The 23076-nt window shown below is 36.8% G+C and overlaps 2 protein-coding genes across 7 annotated transcripts; both read left to right on the forward strand.

Moving 5' to 3' along the window:
- Window positions 1791–18021, forward strand: LOC109334150 (acetolactate synthase 1, chloroplastic-like). Of its 2 annotated transcripts, XR_002106072.1 has the most exons (3): window positions 1791–3849; window positions 17280–17286; window positions 18010–18021. XR_002106072.1 is itself a non-coding variant. In XM_019569735.1 (1 exon), the coding sequence occupies exon 1, from the start codon at window positions 1825–1827 to the stop codon at window positions 3790–3792; it is 1968 nt and encodes a 655-aa protein (XP_019425280.1). In that variant the 5' UTR covers window positions 1791–1824; the 3' UTR covers window positions 3793–3954. The 2 variants fall into 2 exon arrangements, 1 of the variants encoding a protein (XP_019425280.1); XM_019569735.1 differs by lacking the exons at window positions 17280–17286; window positions 18010–18021 and having other exon boundaries at window positions 1791–3954.
- LOC109334151 (splicing factor U2af large subunit A-like) lies at window positions 7511–21978 on the forward strand. 5 transcript variants are annotated; one of them, XM_019569736.1, is made up of 18 exons: window positions 7511–7661; window positions 8444–8607; window positions 8797–8907; window positions 9994–10055; window positions 15986–16068; window positions 16151–16195; window positions 16275–16334; window positions 16901–16961; window positions 17314–17426; window positions 18208–18323; window positions 18428–18526; window positions 18677–18752; window positions 18893–18981; window positions 19646–19709; window positions 19793–19891; window positions 20053–20134; window positions 20778–20845; window positions 21658–21978. In XM_019569736.1, exons 1-18 carry the CDS (start codon window positions 7608–7610, stop codon window positions 21793–21795), a joined length of 1584 nt encoding a protein of 527 aa, XP_019425281.1. In that variant the 5' UTR covers window positions 7511–7607; the 3' UTR covers window positions 21796–21978. The 5 variants fall into 5 exon arrangements, with proteins under 5 accessions (XP_019425281.1, XP_019425282.1, XP_019425283.1 ...); XM_019569737.1 differs by having other exon boundaries at window positions 15998–16068; XM_019569738.1 differs by having other exon boundaries at window positions 7532–7661; window positions 8416–8607.

Genomic DNA, 23076 nt, shown 5'->3' on the forward strand with positions numbered 1-23076 from the left:
ATATTCACAAAAGGGAGAGAGGAATTAAAAGTGGGTTTATATTATACTTGTGGGCCATATATTCCATTATTCAATACTAAAATGTAAAATAAATAAGGTAGATTATCATTGATTATCCAAAAAAGTAATACAAATAAATTATAAATTATATACCGGCTATATAAATATTTATATTAATATAATTTCTGAAAATATTTTAAAATCTACCCCATAATTTTTATATGTGATGCGTGGCACCATCTGTATCCAGTCCCTATGTGCCCCACAAATAATGTGTAAAAGTTGCCACTATGATTGTAGTGATCACAAACCAAGAACGCCTTAGTTTAGTTTAGTGATATAAAATTTCATCGTATCCGAGATCAATAGTTTGATTTTTGAGAATGACATTTATTAAAAAGTTAATTACAAATTTTAAAAGAGATTAATTTCTTACTCAAAATGGTAAGTATATCATACACTTTGGTAGTACTAAAAAAATATCCGACCACAATATTGATATTATTATTTTTTACATTTCATTTTATTATTTCAATATTTAAATATAACATTTATATAATATAACTTATCCAAAATTTTAATTCAATATGTTCACCTCATTAATTAGTGTTGATATTTTTTTATGTTCATGTTATTTTCATATCAATTACGGTGTTTTCAAATTTATGTCATTTTCCACGGTCTCATTGCATACGATCCTATTTATTATTTTTCGTTTAACATTTCTTGGATTGACATTCATTGGAATAGAAGATTGAAGAGTTAGGTATTTGAATGAAAATTAAATAAATGTAATGGAAGATAAGATGTTGAAATACTACTAGAAATCCATTTTCATTACTTTATGTGTAAGTATTAAGAAGAGAAATTTATATACGATAAAAAGGAATTAAGAAAAACTATGAAAAAGGGAAAAGCAATAATCATCTAGGGGCAATTAATACAAAAAGGAGAAATAACGATTATACCGAATAAGATTGTTATTCATAATGGGGAAGCTTGTATCACTATGATAGAGTAGTATATTATGATGTAATGAAAAATAGGTATTGGAACTTGATACAAAGAAATTGATTTGGAATAAGTGGTTATTTCACTTATTTGTATAGAATGGGAAGAAAGTAAAAAATGACTAAACACTAGGAAAAGGAACTAAAGAGTCAAAAGTTGGTCATCCCTTACTTTAATAATATTAATTTAGATCCCAAATAAAATGAGAAATTCATAGAATTATACCCCAAATTAATATCTCTTCACAATTACACCAAAATTGATGCAGTAAACATGACCGATCTAACTACGTAAGGCTCTATTGGATCACCAAGATAACTAAAAAGATTTAAAATGTATATACTAATAATGTAAGTGTCTTTTATATTGTTAACAAATCATTCACCGTTTATATATTAAGCATAATTGAACTCTCAAACTAAAGTAATATAAATCTATGGTACATGATGTGTTGATAATAATGTATAAATTTTAAAATCAAACTAAAATGTCAAATATTTGTTTTTTGAAGTAACATTTATTGGAGAGGGTACACACCCAAAAAAATAATAGTTTTTCACTCTTTTTGGTAAAAAATATACTTAATAGTAGCAAAAAAAATTAAATATGAACTAATTGAAAGAAGAAGATGTAAAATCTCATATCCCAAATTGATACAATACCAATTATAACTTGACAATTATACCCATCCACAAAGAATTGTCCATCATAGGTAGGAGGGTAATATTGAGAATGAAGAAAAAAGATCTGTTATATTTAAAGTGGTGCATGTTGGAATCTAATGATTTTCATTGTTTTTCATAGATTTTGAAGATGGCGGCCACTACCACTCCAAATCCCACATTTACCCCTCTCCCTTCTTCTTCTTCAAAGCAAATTCTCCGTTTTACCCTCCCTGTAACCTCATTCCCCTCTATACGACGTCGTTCTCTTCGAATCACCAGTTCCCTCTCCAGTAACCCTAAAATACCTGCACCACGCGCCACCTCCACCGCCGCCGCCGCTCCAACCCTAACAACTGAGCCTTTCATTTCCCGGTTTGCCCCTGACGAGCCACGTAAGGGCTCCGACATCCTCGTCGAAGCTCTTGAGCGGCAAGGTGTCACCAATGTCTTCGCTTACCCTGGCGGCGCGTCGATGGAGATTCACCAGGCCCTCACGCGCTCCAATACCATCCGCAATATCCTCCCTCGCCATGAACAGGGTGGAATCTTCGCCGCCGAGGGCTACGCGCGCTCCTCCGGCCTTCCTGGTGTCTGCATGGCGACCTCTGGACCTGGCGCCACCAATCTCGTCAGCGGTCTCGCCGACGCGCTCCTCGACAGTGTTCCGATCGTGGCAATCACCGGACAAGTTCCGCGGCGAATGATCGGTACGGACGCTTTTCAAGAAACTCCGATTGTTGAGGTAACGAGATCAATCACTAAGCATAATTATCTTGTTCTTGATATTGATGATATTCCTAGGGTTGTGAATGAGGCATTTTTTTTAGCAACTTCTGGAAGGCCTGGTCCTGTGTTGATTGATGTTCCTAAAGATATTCAGCAACAACTTGCTGTTCCAAATTGGGATCAACCAATTAGGTTAACTGGATATGTGTCTAGATTGCCTAAATCCCCTGATGAGAAACATTTACACCAAATTGTGAGGTTGATTTCGGAATCTAAGAAACCGGTTTTGTATGTTGGTGGTGGTAGTTTGGATTCGAGTGAGGAATTGAGGAAATTCGTAGAGCTTACTGGGATACCTGTTGCTAGTACCTTGATGGGTTTAGGATCATACCCTCTCGGTGATGAGAAGTCACTTCAAATGCTTGGAATGCATGGGACCGTGTATGCGAATTATGCTGTTGATAAGAGTGATTTGCTGCTTGCATTCGGGGTTAGGTTTGATGATCGTGTGACAGGGAAGCTTGAGGCTTTTGCTAGTCGTGCGAAAATTGTTCACATTGATATTGATTCGGCTGAGATTGGGAAAAACAAACAGCCACATGTGTCTGTTTGTGCGGACTTGAAGGTGGCTTTGGAAGGGATTAATAGGATATTGGAGAGCAAAGGGATCAAGGATAAAGTTGATTTTCGAGGTTGGAGAGAAGAGCTGAATGAGCAAAAGGTCAAATTTCCATTGAGTTTTAAGACATTCGAAGATCGTATTTCTCCACAGTATGCTATTCAGGTTTTGGATGAGCTGACGAATGGAAATGCTATCGTAAGTACTGGTGTTGGACAGCATCAGATGTGGGCTGCTCAGTTTTACAAATACAAGAGACCTAGGCAGTGGTTAACATCTGGTGGTCTTGGTGCTATGGGTTTTGGATTGCCTGCTGCCATTGGAGCTGCCGTAGCTAACCCGGGCGCTATTGTAGTTGACATTGACGGGGATGGAAGTTTTATAATGAATGTTCAAGAGCTAGCCACCATAAGGGTGGAGAATCTCCCTGTTAAGGTATTATTGTTGAATAATCAACACTTGGGTATGGTTGTTCAGTGGGAGGACCGCTTTTACAAGGCTAATAGAGCTCACACCTATCTGGGAAACCCAGCAAATGAGATTGAGATTTTCCCAAATATGTTGAAGTTTGCAGATGCGTGTGGAATACCAGCAGCTCGTGTGACGAAGAAAGACGAAGTCACTGCAGCAATTCAGAAAATGTTGGACACCCCTGGCCCCTACCTTCTTGATGTCATTGTACCCCATCAAGAGCATGTCTTGCCTATGATTCCTAGTAACGGATCCTTCCAGGACGTGATAACCGAGGGCGATGGTAGAATAAGTTATTAATTTCCTGAACTGAGTTTATTTTGTTGGTGTTTTTTGTACAATAGTAAGTTATCTGGTGTTACGATCTAAATTTTGTAGCTTTGTTGGCAACTGAGACAGACTGCATCTTTGAACTCAACTTTCATCTCTTTTAATTAATCATATCCACTGTTGTTTCTCTAATCAGTGTTCTAATGTTATTTTTGTTCATTATATGTCTGAGTAGGAAAATACTGCAAATCAGAAAGCAATTTTTTGATGCCAAACACAGAACTAGTAGCGCTCAATGGTGAATATGATTTATAGCATATTAGCATCAATGTTTTCTCAGTGGAAGTTTTATTATAACTTACAATATAGAACAATTGAGCTATTAGGTTGTTCTTTTGGTTCCTCAACTTTGTTTACATTTGATGAACTTGCCTCAAAACGGCTTATTTTTGTGCATCTTCTTATGCAATTTCAAAATAGAAAGAAAAAGGTTCACAGCAAACACCATGCTTCCATGGCTAATTGAAATTCGTCACCTTGGTTGCACCACCTGCTGTTCCTTCGAGAGCCACCACCGTGAACCTCCGTTTTGTGTTCCTCTGCTGCAAGCTTAGTCACACCTCATCAAACACAAATCGAAACATATTGCAACTGCCATGGATTTCCATTGCAACCACCCCAAAGCCGCCTCGCAACGGTGGATGGTGGATATAGCCTTGCAATGTTTGGACATGGATAAGATTTCCTGTATCTATTGTATTTTGTGAATCTGCAACCCGTTATTATGTTGTAAGTTTTCCATGTTCTAAGTTTAGATACAGCTTATCATATATGGTAGGTAATTTTTTTTTGTAGGATCAAGTTAGTGACAAATATAATATTTGAAGGATTCATATGATGATAAGTTTCTTTGAAAAATAAATATATTAGGAGCACTCAATCTATAAGATCACAAATAGAGAACTCCACTCACTCTAGATATACACCAAATGGGATTCATTCACCTATCACTAAATTCAACATTATTATCTCTAAGAGAAAATGGCCCTTATATCTTTTAATCATTCACAGCACCAAATGGTCCCAATGTCTTTTTATCATTCACAACAACAAATGATTCCCTCTTAAGAATCTTGTCCCTTTGGATGAACAAATTGACTATTAACTCAATTGAAAGGGTTCATGAACACTTTTTCCCACTTTAGCAATAATGCCACCTCCTTGATGAACACCAAGGCCATGACTTCCTTTTTTAGAGTATGTCACCAAGTAGCTTTTAATTAATTAATTGGCTTATTTGAAAAAATAATCTACTTGGTTTTGTGTAGCAAATGTGACTTATTAACTAGCTTTAAGCTTTTAAGCTTATTTTCAATACAGTAACTTATTACTTAGAAGTTAATGATTTATTTCATTTTATATATGTCAACTAACTTGTAAGCTAGTCTTAATTAAAAAGTTCTTTTTATATCAATTAACTTATTGCTCCTAATTTTATAAGGGGTAGGCTCTCTTATACGTATAACTAGCTTAGAAGCTTGTGTTAAATAATAAAGAGTGTGATTTTGGCTGCCAAAAATATAATTTTTATAGGAATATAATATGGTATGTTAGTAAATATATACCAATATTCTTTTTATTGTTTACACCTGTAATTGATAATAAGAGATTAATATGTTTTTATGTCTTGTTAAATCGATTCTAAAATCTATTCTCACTTATACTATGCAGAGTATGTGGTTCCTGAATAGCGTGTGCAATGAGATTTGATAGATTGTATTTGGAGTGATGATGTTAATAAGAGGAGCCTCAACCTGGTCAAATGGGACGTGATCGATAAACATAAAAAATGGCGGGTTTGGGATATGCGACACTCGATATGCTAATACCTCTCTTCTTGGCAAGCTGAGTTGGAATATAATCTAATAAAGTAATAAATTATGGTGTAGGATTTTGAAGGATAAATATCTTGGCGATTGTTCGATGTTGTTTGCCCCTAAAACACCGACAACTTCTCTTATATGGAAGACTATTGTCAAGGTGACTGAGGAGCTTAAAGAAGGGTATAGTCTTCATCTGGGAAATGAGGATAACACCTTATAGTATGATAATTGTATTAAGATTGGTAAACTATGCAATTTGGTGGATTTTGTCAACATTTCTAATACCCAAATTTATGTGAAGGATCTCTAGAGAGAGGATTCTTGGGATCTCATTATGGTTTATACTATTCTTTCTCTACATGTGACTAACATCATTGTTAATATTCCAGTTTCAATTACCCCTAGTGCAATTGATTGTTGGATTTGGGAGAACCATGCTTCTGGTTGCTATTTTGCCAATTTTGGTTACCAGTAGCTTAAGAACAAAGAAGGGGAAATGAATTCTAATTTTACTTGGAATTGGCTTTGAAGACTTCAGATCCTGAAAAACGTTAAATTTGTTTGTTGGCTCGCTACTCACGACTCTTTGTCAACTAATCTTCTTCTTTTCACTAGGAGATTGGCAAGTACTCCTATGTGTTCTCGGTGTCATAATGAGGCAGAGGTCCTTTTCCATTTATTTTGGGATTGTGTGGAAAGAACTCCCCTTTGGAGATGGGTGGGTTTCAACAATCTATGTGTTTTGGAATAATTATTCTTTCATTTCCTGGTTCATGACTAACACTAGGACTGTTGAGGGAAGTTTATTTTTTGCAGGTATCTAATGGATCTAGAGGTGGTGGAATAACTCAATCTGTGAGGATACTTCTTGGCATACTAGTCATGTCGCTAGTAATGTGCACTATGAGCTACGAGATTGGAGTCTTTATAACACTTGATCTTTTGTTGATACTCTACCTAATGTCCAATGGTGTAGACATGAGCATGACGTTGTCAAGATTAATGTTGATGGAAGTTGTAATGCGTGGAACAAGTTAATAGGTGGTGGAGGCATGGTGCGTGACCACGATGACAATTGGATCTTTGGTTTTTCTACAAGTTTTAGCACGGGCATCCCCATTCTAGTTGAGATTCAAGCTATCGAAGAGGGGCTTAGGTTGGCTTGGAACTTAGGCTTTCATCATGTAATCTTTTAAAGTGATTGTCTTAGGTGATATATATTCTCTCTAAAAGTTTGGATGTTCATTTTAGGTGGGTTGCCGAGGTTGTTGATAACATTCCCGACCTACTTGAGAAAGATTGACAAGTTCACTTCCAACATAATTGTAGAGAAGGCAACATGCTTGCTGAAATTATGTCCAAACTTAGTTAAAATAAGAATTGTAGTGTGAAAATTTGGGATTGAGATCCTCTAGATGCGGTCTATATCTTCAATATAGACCTTTTATCATTGTCCTAGTTGTTTCTTTTCCATTGTACAGAAAAAATCACCATAACTAATTAAACTAATAGAATGTAATATCAATATATTAATATTGTAAATATTTATACACAATCATTACATAATTTACAACGCATTTGAATTATTTTTTTGAAGAGTAATAATAATTAAATATAAATAATAAATGATACAATAACAATATATAAAACTCTACGTTCATTTTTTCCTCTAAAACTAATAAACAATAAAATATACTAATGTAATGAAAGGAAACCATGCAAATGAAACAACTTTAGTATAAAAATTTATTATACATAATCACATCATTCATACTTTATTTGTATTACTTTTTCGTCCTTTAAATTCAATTTTTCTTGCTAACCATCTAAAATAAATCAGCACATTAAATTAATGTATAAGTTACTATGCTACTTCCATTATTACACACAAGAAATCAAACATGGCAATTTAGGTTTTCAAAATTCAAACTCCATTGCTAACCTTCCCTCGATTTGTCTGCAATGTCTGACACCGAAAATCTCGCATCCTTTCGTTCTCCTTCATCCCCCGACGAGGTTCCTTCATTTTTATTTTTACTTATTTATTTTCCTATATATTCATCTTCCCATATATGATTCCGTGTAGTTTCTGGAATTTGTCATTGACGATCTTTTTTATTTTAATTTATTTTGAGGTACCTGCTTTGCTTTTATATGATGCTTGATTACATCATCTTTAAATTTTGTCACTGTGATTGCAATGATTTATTTTCTGTAATCCAATTTAGGTTATGAATGAGCTTCTGCGTTTTTGGTTTCAACCATGATGAACATATGAATGAATTTGGGTTAGAGGCAGAGTTTAAGGGTTGTTATTGTATATTTACCAATTGAAATTAGGCACAATGTTAAGGTTGCTTATTGTGACATGTGGGTTACGAGTTCAAATTCCGGAAACAATCTCTCCATTTGCAGGTTAAGACTGCAACCGTCCACCCTCCCTTGACTCTACTGAGTGTAAGTCTCATGCAATGGACTGTCCTTTATAGTTGGTGCATGATTGAACATGAGGTATAAAGGGATAGAGGGTTTCATGGCATCAGTAGCGGAGTTAAGGGGTATTATTGGATTAGTGTTTTTCTCACTGATATAGTTTATAGTAACAATAGCATTATATTTCCGAGGTCCTTTTTTTGTTCTTCCTTCACCTATTTTTCTAAAACTTTCTGCAATGTGCAGTACTTGTCAAGGGAATGGAATTTGCTGTGTTTATTGTTTGTACACTATGTGACTTACTCTTGATGGTTGTTCTGTGACATTCACGGTTCAGATGATTGGGTGCTTTTAAATTATTTCAGCCAATTTCTCGAGGATCTGCTCGTGAGAGTTTGAGGATGAGAAAGCGAGATGGAGAGAGGAAAACTTTTCATGACCGTCATCACAGAGACTATAGGGATAGTGGTTTTAATGGAAGGGGCAGATATGAAAGTTCTAATCGTCAGCAGAGCCGTGACTATGATAGGTTAGGCTATTCCTCACCATTTTCTCCTCGTTTATAATAAAATTTTCTTAAGCAATGTATTTATAACTTAGCTGACCCCACCTAGTGGGGTTAAGCTTAGTTGTTGTAATTTATATAATAGCACTTGTCTATGTGTTGCTTTCATCTATTTATCATTTCATATATTGGATAGATATCTTCTTTTTGTAGGCATAATGATCGTTTTCGAGATGGAGAAACCAGACACAAATATGGAGAGCATAGATCAAGATCAAGGAGGGAACATATATCAAGATCCAGATCCCCTTCTCGTTCAGAGAGGTAGGACTTCAGTTTTAGCATGCCCATTGTTCTTGTGGGATATGAACTTTCTTCTTGATCTTCAATAACTACCGTCTGGGCATCTACCGTGCTTGTTTGATTTCGAGCCTATTGATTTAACCTCACTTTCCAACTCGGTTGGCATAATTAAAATAAAGAAGCATTTCAGGCTTGTTACATAATAATAATGATCGGTTCACCTGTACTTTGATCTAAAAATTTAACTAACACTGTGCATGCATCTAGGTACATGTTACATTTTCCCTAACTTATGTTATGTTCCTAACTTTTTGTGTAGGCATGATATTATACTTCTATTCTAATGTGATAGACTCTCGAATTTCTGTTTGTCTTATTTTAATTTTGGTTATTTGAATGTAGTTTGTATTGCACTAGATTGTAAATGCAACCATTCCCATGACTGCCAATAAGAACACTGCTTGAATCAAAGTGGAGATAGAAACACAGCATCAATTTTTTGTATCACAGATGAATCGTTGGATTCACAATTCTGTGGCATCTCTTGCTATTCTTGCCCTCTAATAACATAACTATCTTGCATAAAATTATGAAAATCATATTGATCAGAAAATTAAGGTATATATGAATTAAGGAGATAAAAATATAATGAAGTTAATGTTCGTAAAAAAAGATATCTTAAAATTATTTATTTCTATACTTATTTAAAAATCAGAGAAAAATAAGATGGAGAAATCTAATAATTAATATATTAATATAATAATTATAATTAATGTGCATAAAAAGTAAGGAAAATGTAGTGCATAGGACATGAGAAAATTAGTGTATATATGAAGTATGGAAATAAAAGTATATACAAATTAATGTTCACAAAAAAGGAAATAGGGAGGTTATTTATTTCTACTTATTTTTATTGTTATATATGTGAAAAATATGTTCTGTTATTTTTTAATGATAGAAAATGTATACGATTGAAGTTTGAAGGTATGTTCTGATTTGCAATTTAAAAGATAGGCTTTCTGATTCACGATTCGATTCCTGTTTTTATAAGCACTTTTATCAGTGTTTATTATTTTATCTTCTACATGCATCCAATTGTGTTTGCAGCAAAAGGACCTCTGGATTTGACATGGCACCACCTGCTTCAGGCGTGACACCTGCTGTTTCAGGTTTTTACTTAACCTTGTAATTTAGTACATTACATGTGTGGATTTCTCTTTAGAATATGTTTACAAGCTTTCATTTATTTTTCTTTTGTTGTTTGGCACATTTAGTCTGCAGTAGTTGTTTCCTTACATTAAGTGTTTCTATTGATATTTTCCATACACTTTTATAGTCATAAGTTTACTTTTGAAACTAAGAACCACTCTTGTGTTGTTTGGCTGTTGTGTGTGGTTATGTTTCTGGATTATTTTTATGGTTGGTTAAGAAGGCAATGTTGGGATGCATGTGTTACCAATCTACCTATCAGCGCACACCCTGTAGCATATTCAATGGATGGCCTATGCATTCTGTAGCTGGACCTTTCACTCTCAGCGGTCAAAAGTTTCCTATTGATAGACACGTATTTTCCCAGAATCTGCAGTCATCAAACTCATTTCTAAATTTTTATGTTTTTCATGCTATATATTAGGTATGATATATTTTCTTTCATTCAACTTTATTTGTTGTCAAATGGATGCTTGTAGTTGTAGGCCTCTGATAACACCGGTAATAGAATGCACAAAAGAAGTTCCAAACAAAATCGATCCGGAATCAATTGAATTCCGGATACTAATACCTCTTTATTGATTGCAAGATTAGAAGAAGACAATAAAGAACCCTAATTGATTCCCTGAATCAATTACACATTACAAGATTGATTCCCTGAATCAATTCCCCTTCCTACACAATACTTCAAAACTACTCACACTAACCCCCCCTCACTCCTATTTATAGGATTCTGCCTCCCCCTACCCACGACAGTTACCAAAACTGCTGCATGGGTTTATTCCCCTGCTGCCACGTGGCCTTCTATGGTACACTCTTGTGATGGGTGGTCTCTCCCACACCCTATCAATACCCCCTCCCAGAAGAACCAACTTGTCCTCAAGGACAAATTGAGGAAAAGCTTCTTCATTTGCGCCACCGACTCCCAAGAATTCTCACACTCTTCGACAAATCTTCCCACTACACCAACACTTCAACATTCCCACTCTGATCAACCCAGTGTTGCAAGATTTCCGTCGGTTGCACCTTCAACTCCAACTCCTCGGACAACATCATTGGAAGGGGCTGAGGTTGTTGAGCCGGTTTCAAAGCCCTTTTCAACAAAGAAACAGGGAACACAGGATGAACTCGTGTATGATCCGGCAATGCCAACCGGTAAGCCACCAGCCCAATGCGCTCCAAAATCCGATATGGCCCATAGAACTTAGCTGACAATTTGGCCGAAGGTCTTGAAGCAGTCTTCAACCTATACGGTTGAAGTTTCAAGAACACCCAATCTTCCACCTCAAATTCAACCTCACTCCTATTTTTATCTGCCTGAGCCTTCATCAAATCTTGGGCACGTAACAGATTCTGCCTCAACTCTTGAAGGACCTCATCTCGGGCAACCAAGAGCTGATTTACTTCCTCAACCTTCGACGTAAAAGTACACCCCTTAATCAAAATCGGAGGATCCCTCCCATATAAGGCTTTGAAAGGAGTCATACCTGTAGAAACGTTGTAAGTAGTGTTAAACCAAAACTCGACCCATGAAAGTCATTCTCCCCATTTCTTTGGCTTAGGCCCCACAAAGCATCGAAGGTATGTTTCCAAACTGTGATTCACCATCTCAGTTTGCCCATCCATTTGAGGATGGTAAGCCGTGTTGTACTTCAAACGAGTACTTGTCAACCGGAACAACTCCTGCCAGAATTGGCTCAAAAAGACCTGATCAGAAACTATTGATGATGGAAACCCATGTAGCTTCACCACTTCTCTAACAAACACGGAAGCTACATCCTTAGCCGAATAGGGATGGCCAAGAGGATAAAAGTGGGCATACTTTGTGGGCCGATCCACCACTACCAAAATGGTATCCTTGCCACTAGACCGTGGCAATCCGGATATGAAATCCATCGAGATGTCCTGCCATACCTGAGTATGAATAGGTAGTGGCTGCAAAACCCCTCCAGGTGCTAAAGTGAAATACTTTTGGTGTTGACACACATCACACGCCTCGACATACTGCTTCACATAACCATGCATGCCATCTCAATAAAAGAAACTAGAAACCCGTTTGTAAGTGCGGAAGAACCCAGAGTGACCAGCGGCTACACTGTCATGGCACTCGGCTAAAATCAGAGGCAACTTGTCAGACGTCTTGGACAACACCAATCACCCCTTATACAATAAACGTTCGGCCTGAAACTGGAACCCCATATGATAGTCTGAATTTTCTGCCAAATCCTGGATTACCCTTCTCCACTTAGGTTCCTGCTGAACCTCTTGGAACCAACCCTCGACATCTCCAACATTAATCACTGAGATTGCCGAATAATAGGCCTTCCTCGATAATGCATCAGCCATAAAATTTTCCTTTCCGGGTTTGAACTGAATCTCAAAATTCAAACCAATGAGTTTTATTGCCCATTTAAATTGTTCCTCACTGAAAAGCCTCTGATCTGTAATGAATTTCAAACTCCTTTGGTCCGTTTTAATGACAAAGTGGCGGCCCATACTGCACGGTCTGAACCAATGCCATCAATTCTCGCTCATAAACCGACTTCAAATGGGATCTCGCTAACAACCCCTTACTCCAAAAAGCTAAAGGGCGACCTTCTTGTATCAACACTGCCCCAATCCCCTTACTAGAAGCATCGGTTTCCAACACAAAGGTCTTCGTGAAGTCTGGCACGACCAACACCGGTAAATTGACCATGGCTGCCTTGAGGGTCTGGAAGGCCATAGTGGCATCTTCGGTCCACACGAAGTTATCATTTTTCAATAAATCTTGAGAGGCTTGGCAATTCTCCCATATCCTTGCACAAACCTACGGACTGCGGTAATAACCTGTGAGGCCCAGAAATCCCCTTAAACTCTTTAAATCACGGGGTATAGGCCAAGAACTCATAGTGGCCACTTTAGACTCATCTGCCGCCACTCCAGAATGAGAGATAATGTGGCCCAAATATTTTAAACTGGGCTTAACAAAACTACATTTTTTCTTGTTGACCTTCAGCGAATTGTCTCGCAGAGCAGTCAAAACCTCCCTCAACTGCTTCTCATGAGACTCCTCATCCGGACTATAAATCAAAATATCATCGAAGAAGACCAATGCAAATCGTCGCAAGTAGGGTCGTAACACCTCATTCATAAGGGTCTGGAAGGTCGAAGGTGCATTAGTGAGACCAAAAGGCATCACAACAAACTCATAATGACCTTCATGGGTTCGGAAAGTAGTCTTCTCCACATCTTCACTCCGCATCCGAATCTGATGATACCTCGATTTCAAGTCCAATTTGGTGAAGACGGCGGCTCCTCCAATCTCATCCAACAACTCCTCAATAATCGGAATAGGGAATTTGTTCGGTATGGTTACCTTATTTAAGGCTCTATAATCCACACAGAACCTCCATCCCCCATCTTTTTTCTTCACCAAAATGACAGGACTGGAATAAGGACTGATGCTATGCTGAATAACCCCAGACTCCAACATTTCCTTAACCAGACCTTCAATCTATGTTTTCTGATAGTGTGGATATTTGTACGATCTAACATTGGGGATGATTGCCCCCTCAATCAGATGTATGGCATGATACTGCCTTCGGACTAGTGGCAAGCCGGTAGAATCCTTGAACAACTCATCAAAGTCTTCGAGCAACTGCAACATTCGGACCGGAGTGCTCTCAACCCCCTCGCCCTTTCGACTTGATGATTCACACTACATGATTAATCCCTCACCTTCGGCCCGAAGTACCTACAACAATGCTCCATATGAAAGTTCAGTTTTAGCCAAGGCTGGATTACCGGTGATGCGAATCAAATTTTGTCCTTGTCTGACCGTGAGCTCCAGTTTACCAAAATCAGCTTAGACCTCACCCAATCCAGATAACCAGTCTAATCCCAACACTAGATCAACCCCTTTGAGAGTGAAGAGATAAAAATCTTGGACCACCTCCTAATTCTATATCTGGAAAGACAATTGGGCGCATTTCCCTCCACACTTCACCTTATGTCCGTCTCCTACCTCCACCATGTAAGAAGGAGTATCCTGAACCACCAAATTTAACTCTCTCACCACCTCATTGGCTATGAAGTTGTGAGAAGCCCCACAGTCAATGAGCACAACAATAGCTATTCCCCTCAATTATCCCTTCTATCTTCCAAGACCTTGTCGTGGTAAAGCCCGACATGGAACACAAGGATAACCGCAAATCTTGGACCAAGTCCACAACTTCTTCCCCTCCACCTTCTTCCTCATCCCCTGCCTCCATAATAAGCATTCAGAATTGCCTATTTTTGCATCGGTGGTCTCTAGTGTAAGGCTCATCACATCTAAAACATAGCTCTTTGTCATGCCGATCTTTAACCTCAGCACTGGTTAAATGTTTGAATTCTCCTCCTCTTGGCCGAACACCCTCACTTCCTGGTTTCGGCTCAAAATTCCCAATAGTGTTACTTCCCCCGAAACTGTCTTGCCTTCCCTCCCCAACGGTTTTTGATTCCACGGTCACAGTTCTAGAGTAAGGATTGCTTCTCTGACTTCCTCCACTTCGGCTTGCATAACCATACGAGCCCCTCTTACTCAATATCACATTCTTTTGTATAATTTCGGATAAAGAATGTAATTCATACAATTTTACCTCGGCTCTAAGCTCCTCTTTCAATCCATTCATGAATATGCCTCTTGCAAACTCTTGATCAATGGTTCTCAAAGCTCCAACATCCTTCTCAAACTCCTCTACAAACTCTTCCACGCAACCTGTTTGCTTGAGAGCCAATAACTGCTCAAACGGATTCTGCATCATAGACGGCTGGAATCTTCGAACCACAACGATCTTGAAACCTTCCCACTTTGGCCTCGGGTTGCACTTTTCCCACCAATGGTGCCAACTCAAAGCCTTCTCTTCAAGTGCCATAATCGTGGCTTGCATTTTCTCGCCTTCCGTAAGCTCCTTGAGTTGGAAGTATCTCTCCAACCGGTGAGTCCATCCAAATGCGTCGTCGTCGGAAAAAATCGGAATTTCCAATTTTCTCCATTTTTCCTGCCGAAATTGGTCATCTCCTTCATGGAACTCCTCTCTCCCGTGGCTAGCCCTCTCTTGCCGAAACGGACCGTCGTTCCCGCGGAAATCCTCTCCGCTGCGATTGTCTTGGCCTCGGTGTTCCTGACTTCGCCTCTCGCTGCGGTCACGGCCAATTCCGCCGTGAACAGAACTGGCGGTGTCGCCGCCGTGGTCAGCGTCGGCGGTGAAACCGTAGCGCTCCATCTTCGCTGTCATCTCCGCCATTTGCTCCTCGTGCTTCTTCACCAAGGATTCCGCAAATTCCAATCTCATTCGCATCTCTTCACGTTCTTGTTCCCAATCATCTCCGGACCGTGACATGCTTCGAGTCTTCATGAATTAACAATGAATCAGCAGCAGTTTTCAGGGCACCGGAATCGGTGCTCTGATACCAGTGATAACACCGGTAAAAGAATGCACAAAAGAAGAAGTTCCGAACAAAATCAATCCGAAATCAATTGAATTCCGGATACTAATACCTCTTTATTGATTGCAAGATTAGAAGAAGACAATGAAGAACCCTAATTGATTCCCTGAATCAATTCCCCTTCCTACACAATACTTCAAAACTACTCACACTAACCTCCCCACTCCTATTTATAGGATTTTGCTCCCCCTACCCACGGCAGTTACCAAAACTGCTGCAGGGGTTTAGTCCCCTGCTGCCACGCGGACTATTGGCTGCCACATGGCCTTCTACGGTACACCCTTGTGATGGGTGGTCTCTCCCGCACCCTATCAGCCTCTTATTTGTTTGACCTCATGACAAGTTAGAAAACCGTACTATATATTTTTTCTGTACAACTTATTTTCTATATCTTCTTCTTTTCTTAATTTCTTAAAAGTTAACAATGCAGGGCAAATGCTGGGCATTACTAATATGATTCATGGAACTGCACAAAATTTGTCATCATTTGGGATGTCACAGGTGCTCGTTTGTCGTGAGTGCTATGACACCAGATTTTCTATTGTTTTAATTCTATGAACTCTTGATGATTTTAATGTCACAGATTGGAGCACTTTCCTTAATGCAAGTTCAACCAATGACACAACAGGTTGTGACTTCTCTGTATCAATATGTGCATTTTTAGGTTTATATGTCTTTATGACAGTTTCTATTTTATTGTTCCAAAGGCCACAAGGCACGCACGGCGAGTATATGTCGGTGGGCTTCCTCCTTTGATTAATGAACAGGTTCTCCCCACTCTCTCTACATATGTACTTCCTCTGTCCTAAAAAGATGGTAAAAAAATTGGAAGAAAACTATAAAAAATATTGGCAATCTTTAATTCATGAAATTATTACCTTCTGGTTCTATTTGAAATCAAGTTTATCTGTATGTATGGATATTTGCAATTATATGAAGACAATATGTGGTGGCAATAGTCGGCAGTCCCCACTGCCTTTTTTAAGTTGCTATGGTAACCAAGTAGGAAGTGGAAAACAATTGCAATTTTCAAATAATCTAGAGCCATTACTATTATGAATGTTATATTGGTATTTAAAATGAATACTAGCCACAATAGACCTTTCCAGTGTGAAGTGTTGCTTTATTGACGCTCCAAATAGAATAAAAGGAGAACAATTAATGCCTGCATGTTATGATTGTATTCACTATTCCTGGATTAAAGACTCAGTGGATATAACTAGGTACATTCTGCTGTATGCTACATTATAGGTTAGACTGCAACATACCTAACCTAATAATTGTTTCCCTTTTCTTCTGTAATTGTTTTGAGGTTCTTTAATTTTTGAAACAGGTAATTGCATCATTCTTCAGCCAAGTCATGACTGCTGTTGGGGGAAATTCCGCTGGAGCAGGTTCAATATGCATATTATTTTATTTTCATATTAATACCTGTATATAAGGCTTGGCTTACTTACTCTACTCAATAACCTATCATATAAAAAAACTCTCATTAATCCAACCCTTGAATTACAAGTGATCATCTTGCTGATATTGTCTTACTAAACTTAAGACTAACTGGATTATTTTGGTATGTAATCAAACTTGATATTTTCTTTATTGGAATACATTATTAAGAAAAAAACTGGCTGACCACATTATTATAGTTGTTTAACTGTCCTGTGTGTATAATAATATATGTAAATACAACAGACACATCCAATATTGTTTAGTTGTTTTGTTGATTCAAATATTTTTGATTAACAGGTGATTCTGTTGTCAATGTCTACATCAATCATGAGAAGAAATTTGCGTTTGTGGAGATGAGAACTGTCGAAGAAGCTAGTAATGCAATGGCATTAGATGGAATAGTATTTGAGGCAAGCACTGCCTTCTTAATCTCTTGCACTGTCCATATAAGGCGTTAACTTATATTAAATCAAGATGCACGATAGCAGGAATTAAATAAGATGTACATCAATTGTTGTATAATCAAATCTTTGACATTTCGCAATAAGTCGTGACTGAATGCTTGAGTTTTCTGGAGTCTGTCATTCACAGGACATGACTTATTAAAGTTAATGAAGCATGTTTTTTATTTTGTATTTTTAAGAGCTTTTATATATTGTAGTATTAGTAAATATGGCAAAATGCTATCTAGTATTGGGTTGGGCCTGGAGTCTATCTCATAGCCAAGGTAAAACCTGATATGCTAATTTGCAGTGTTTACAATTTTTTATCTATTGATTTTTTCATGTTTTATATATTAAAAATGTTGTTTGTACACTTGGATTTGACTCTTAGAGTGGAATGGTACTTTGAATCTATGTCATTCCTTTTCTCAAACTAGAAAGGGTTAAATCTAAGTGTACAAATAACATTGTTCTCTTATATATATATTTTTGGATGTGTTATTACACTTAAAGATTGGTTTTTTCCCTCCCCGGAAAATATTTGACTTAGAAATTCTAATTTCTTGGCGGTAAAGTAAGCTTGTGCAATTAGTTTTCTACCTGCATATTTGTAAGAGGCTGTTATCTAGTGCATTCTCAATTGAATACTTCACGCAGTCTGTTTTCTCCACTAATTTGGAATGTGCCGCCAGGGCAATTGAATCTCTGAGAACACTAGACACTGACATGTTTCTTGTGATATCTTTAGGGTGTTGCTGTTCGGGTTCGTAGGCCATCAGATTATAACCCTTCATTAGCTGCAGCTCTCGGTCCTAGCCAACCAAGTCCATACCTTAATTTATCTGCTATTGGACTTGCTGTAGGGTAAGCATGCCATATAATTCGATGGTGGCTTGTATATTTTATATGGATTTTACGTGATGTTTGAAATAACTTCTTCTGTTTCACCAATCTGGATTTGTTTTCAGTGCGATTGGTGCAATTGAGGGACTTGACCGCATTTTTGTGGGTGGGCTGCCATATTACTTTACTGAAGCACAAATAAGAGAATTGCTTCAATCTTTTGGGTAAGGCTATCTTGCATTTATCCACTCTTTAAGTTTGCCCTTTTTCTGTATAGTGAAATTTATTTGATTCTCTGTTCACACCAAACAATTTTCTTTACCAACATAAACCTGACATATATTAATGTTATGGTGGCACTTGACCAATTGCAGTTCTCTTCGGGCTTTTGATCTCGTTAGGGATAAAGACACTGGAAATTCAAAAGGATATGGTTTCTGCATCTATCAGGTGAAGTAATGTAGAATAGAGATCTCCATGTTATCATTTTTAACTGTGTCGTTTTCTATTAATTTATTTTGTTAAATTTTATATAGCAGTGTATACAGGTTGTTTCATATTTTTCTTAAAATTAATTTGCTGGTTGTCAGGATCCAGCAGTAACAGACATTGCTTGTGCCTCTCTCAATGGCCTTAAAATGGGTGATAAAACATTGACTGTAAGGCGTGCTACCGTCAGGTTGGCCTTTTTACTGAAAAATCTATTACTTGCTTGAACTTTGACTTTATCTACTGCATAATTTTGTTGTCGATATTTCATGGCTACTGTGGCACACAATTTCCAAATCTTCCTTTAATTGCCCATATGCTATAAAATACAAAGATGAATCTGGGTGTCACTGATACAGACAAAAGTTATTTAAATTTAGAAAGCTTGTGTAGTATTCTTAATAGAAACTTGTAAGTTGACATAAAACAATGATTGGATTGATTGCACAAAATCTCTACTTGCTAAACCCCTAATTACTGATCATTCCTTCTCCTCGTACTACTGATATGTGGAATATGTCATTCCATTATGCTGTCATGCTTTCAATAACCATTAGTCTTGCTTATAAAAAACCATTAATCTCAAGTGATTTCGGTATTTTGTGGTATACCCTCAATTCCCCCCTGATATTTGTGTTGCTGTTGACGATGATGAGAACATGAAGAAGGAAGTTAAAAGTGATGCGTAGACAACTTCTTAAACCATTGTCACAGTAGTCTCTAATAAGTTGTGTCTATATTCTAAAATATTTTAAATCTTCAATTGTTTATCACTCTAGTTCCTTTTCCTATCTTAAACATTTCTACTCCCCTTTGGTCAATGAAAAATTCATTATGATGCACTTCTTGGGCAGTGGACATTCTAAAACAGAACAAGACAGCATCCTTGCACGGGCACAGCAGCATATAGCTATCCAGGTAGAGCACATGTACTTTTGCCTTCTATTTGTCTACTTTGCCTTTATTATTGTTCTTGATTGTTGATATTCTTTAACCAACAGAAATCAGTTTTGGAAGTTGGTGGGTTAAGTATTCCTGGAGTGGAAAGAGTTACAACAACAATTGATGAAAGCCCTACAAAAGTTGTATGCTTGACTGAGGTGACCCTGCTTTCTACTATATGCAGAATTTTATTGTTAACGTGGAAAATTGATTTAAAGCTTACTATTGTTACTTTATCAAGTGTAACTGGTTATTAACAGTTTGATTTTACTGATCTCTGGTTGTCTTTGCCTGCACCCGTTTTACCTGTTTTTTAAAGGCCATTACTACTGAACAATTGAACAATGATGAAGAGTATGATGAAATATTGGAAGACATGCGCGATGAATGCTGCAAATTTGGTATGGCATGTTATGTAATTTGATGTATCTTGTAAAAAAAACCTGCCTTCTCTACTTAAAACTGTGCATGCTATTGCATTTTCTACTTAACCTTGCTTGTATGAAGACTTTTTTTTACCGCATTACTTGTTTTGGAAAATTCTCCATGGGGCATAATTAGTAAGATTGTTTAATGTTGTCTTTATCTGCATTTTCTCGCTTAGTAGAGAGAAATTTTCATGTAATTTCTGGATTTCAATTTTTGTAATAAAATTAGATGTGTCTAGGAGCTAAGATTTGTGTACAAGGGTTGGTACACAGAAAAAGTTGTTGAAAAATTATTTTCTGATTTTGCATAATGACAATGCAATGCTTTAGTTTGTGGTAGTATTGAAAACAGATACAAAATAATGAAAGATATTTGTCTGGCTATTCTATTACAATATACCAGTCGTTGTATTCGGTACTGAAACTCTGGTGCTCAAGGCTTATTTCATGACATGATTGGTTTTATCATTATTTATTTTGCTGTGAGTTCAGAGAGGCATTTATCTGCAGAAAACAAAGTTTGATTTAGAAAGGGTTGTTGTGAAATGTCTGCTAATATACTTTGTTCACGAGCTTCTAATTCATATCCTATCTTGTACTTGGTTGAACTGTATAGGTACCTTGGTGAATGTTGTTATTCCTCGTCCAAATCAAAATGAAGAGCCAGCTTCAGGTGTTGGAAAGGTGCGTAGTTCACTTGTGATGCATATAAGTTCTGGATTTCATCAGTTGCTAACATGACAGGAATTTGGCACCACTTTTTAAGTGTGTCAAGTTATGTGATGCATTAGTTACTAATATGATGTACCTCATGAGCCATAACTAAAAAAAATGACGGCCCTGTACACGAGGCTCCCACTTAGTGGGATTTGGGAAGGGTAAATATACGCAGCCTTACCCCACAAGCGGAGAGTCTGTTTCCTAATGACCCATAAACTATTTATAACTTTTTTGTGCCATCTGTGTTGAACCTGGTCAGAGTATACTAGTTAATATAGCTTAGTTAGATACTCTAATACACCTATATGCATTGATTGGTTGGGTTTAAAAGGGCATGAAGAAAAAAAGGATGAGATATACTTTTCCCTTGTTTGGTTGCGCTAGCAATTTGGAGCACAACTAAAACATGATTTGCTAGTGAAGAAAAAACTAGTTGAAGTCTACACCAAGTGGGAAGCATTGGTTTTAGTCAAAGACTATATTACCATTGATTAAAAATATTAGACTTTGTGATGGCATTTTTATGTGGGTGTATTTATGTCACTCCACAAATATATTATTTTCTCTGCTCCCACTTTCTGCACTAATTACACAATCAAACAAGAGAAGATAAGTTTTTAGCTTTCCCTGCTTCCATACCAGACAACAAAAAAATCACTTTCTATATTATTTTTTTCTTTCCTCCCATCTATTCCTGAAACCAAAAAATAGTTTCATGAGGTAGTGAATAACAGCTGAGTCAATTATTTTGAGTGTGGTGTTGGTTTACCTTGCAGGTGTTCTTGGAGTACTCTGATAGTGCTGGTTCTTTAGCTGCAAAATCTGCACTAAATGGTAGGAAATTTGGGGGCAATACTGTGACTGCAGTTTATTATCCGGAAGAAAAATATCTTAGCATGGAGTATGATGTATGAACACATATAGGAACCATTATATCTGTGTAAGGTTGGTAGGTTGCTTTTCCTGACTAAAGTTTTACATGTAATTTTGAACTGAATTGATGAAATTCAGTGGGTAATATTTCTTGCAACATGCACTGATGCTGTTGTCATAATGTCATTAATATGTTCATGGTAGAAATCACTACTATTATGTCACACTACTAACATGTCTATGGACACATTTGAAAAACCCAAATATCAATTTATTGTTATATTTTGAATTCATCAATATTGTTTTTTTTGGGTAGTATTAAAAGTATCTCTTTATCTTATGAGTAAGGAACTAATCATTTTTAGAATACATGACTGTCTCTCCTAACAAATGTCGCATCCAAAAATTGAATCCTTGACTGTTTGGTCCACTTAAGCATCTAGTAGGGTCTTAAGTTACTAACCAACACCTTATTGGTTCATCAAAATTGTTTAAATAGTCTTAGAAGTATAATTTGATACACCTAAAATATGTATGCCATTCAATTTACTCAGTTGCACGGAGAAAAGTCACAAGTTAGCATGTTAAGAGTCCTTTTTCTTATTAATCTATATGTAGGGAAGTCTAACAACTTTGCATCAAAAAAATATAATTTATGGTTATATTCAATACCATTGCTTCTAAATAATTCTGAATTATGACACTATCAAAAGGAATTTGAGGATAAATTTTGGTGGGCATCTTATGATAGGAAGAGGAAGATTCAAATGAGTTTTGTTTTGTGTGAAATATTCAAATTAGTTTTAATCTCCAATAACCTTATAATAATTTACATAATTGAATTGTTTGAAACACTGTGAAATTTGTTCAGTAAACAAATATTAAACAAAGTTTACTCTCAGAATGTTAAAACTTACTCTCAGAATGTTAACATGCTGAATTAATATAATTTATACTAAATTAAATAATTCAATTAATTACTAATAGTTTGTGCTTGAAACAAACATTTTGCAAAAGCATTAAGTTGAACTCAAAATTTTCTTGGTATTTTAGTAAGTTTTCTCCCCTTTTCTGAAACCAACTTGAACCCATGGAAACTTGTTCATCTATCCAACATAATTGAAGGCAAAGCCTAGCCAAGATGAGATTAATAGATTCACAACAGTATTTCTTGTAACATGGCCTCAAAAGTAATTTGTATAGCTCTATGATATTTGTGTAAATATATATACAACCATTTCATAACAAAATAAGGAGATACACTTAATTAATTAAAAAGTTAATAATTTGGTAAAGAGATACACACCAGATTTATCTTTGTT

Source organism: Lupinus angustifolius, chromosome LG19 (assembly GCF_001865875.1).
Source record: "Lupinus angustifolius cultivar Tanjil chromosome LG19, LupAngTanjil_v1.0, whole genome shotgun sequence".
Lineage (NCBI taxonomy): Eukaryota > Viridiplantae > Streptophyta > Magnoliopsida > Fabales > Fabaceae > Lupinus > Lupinus angustifolius.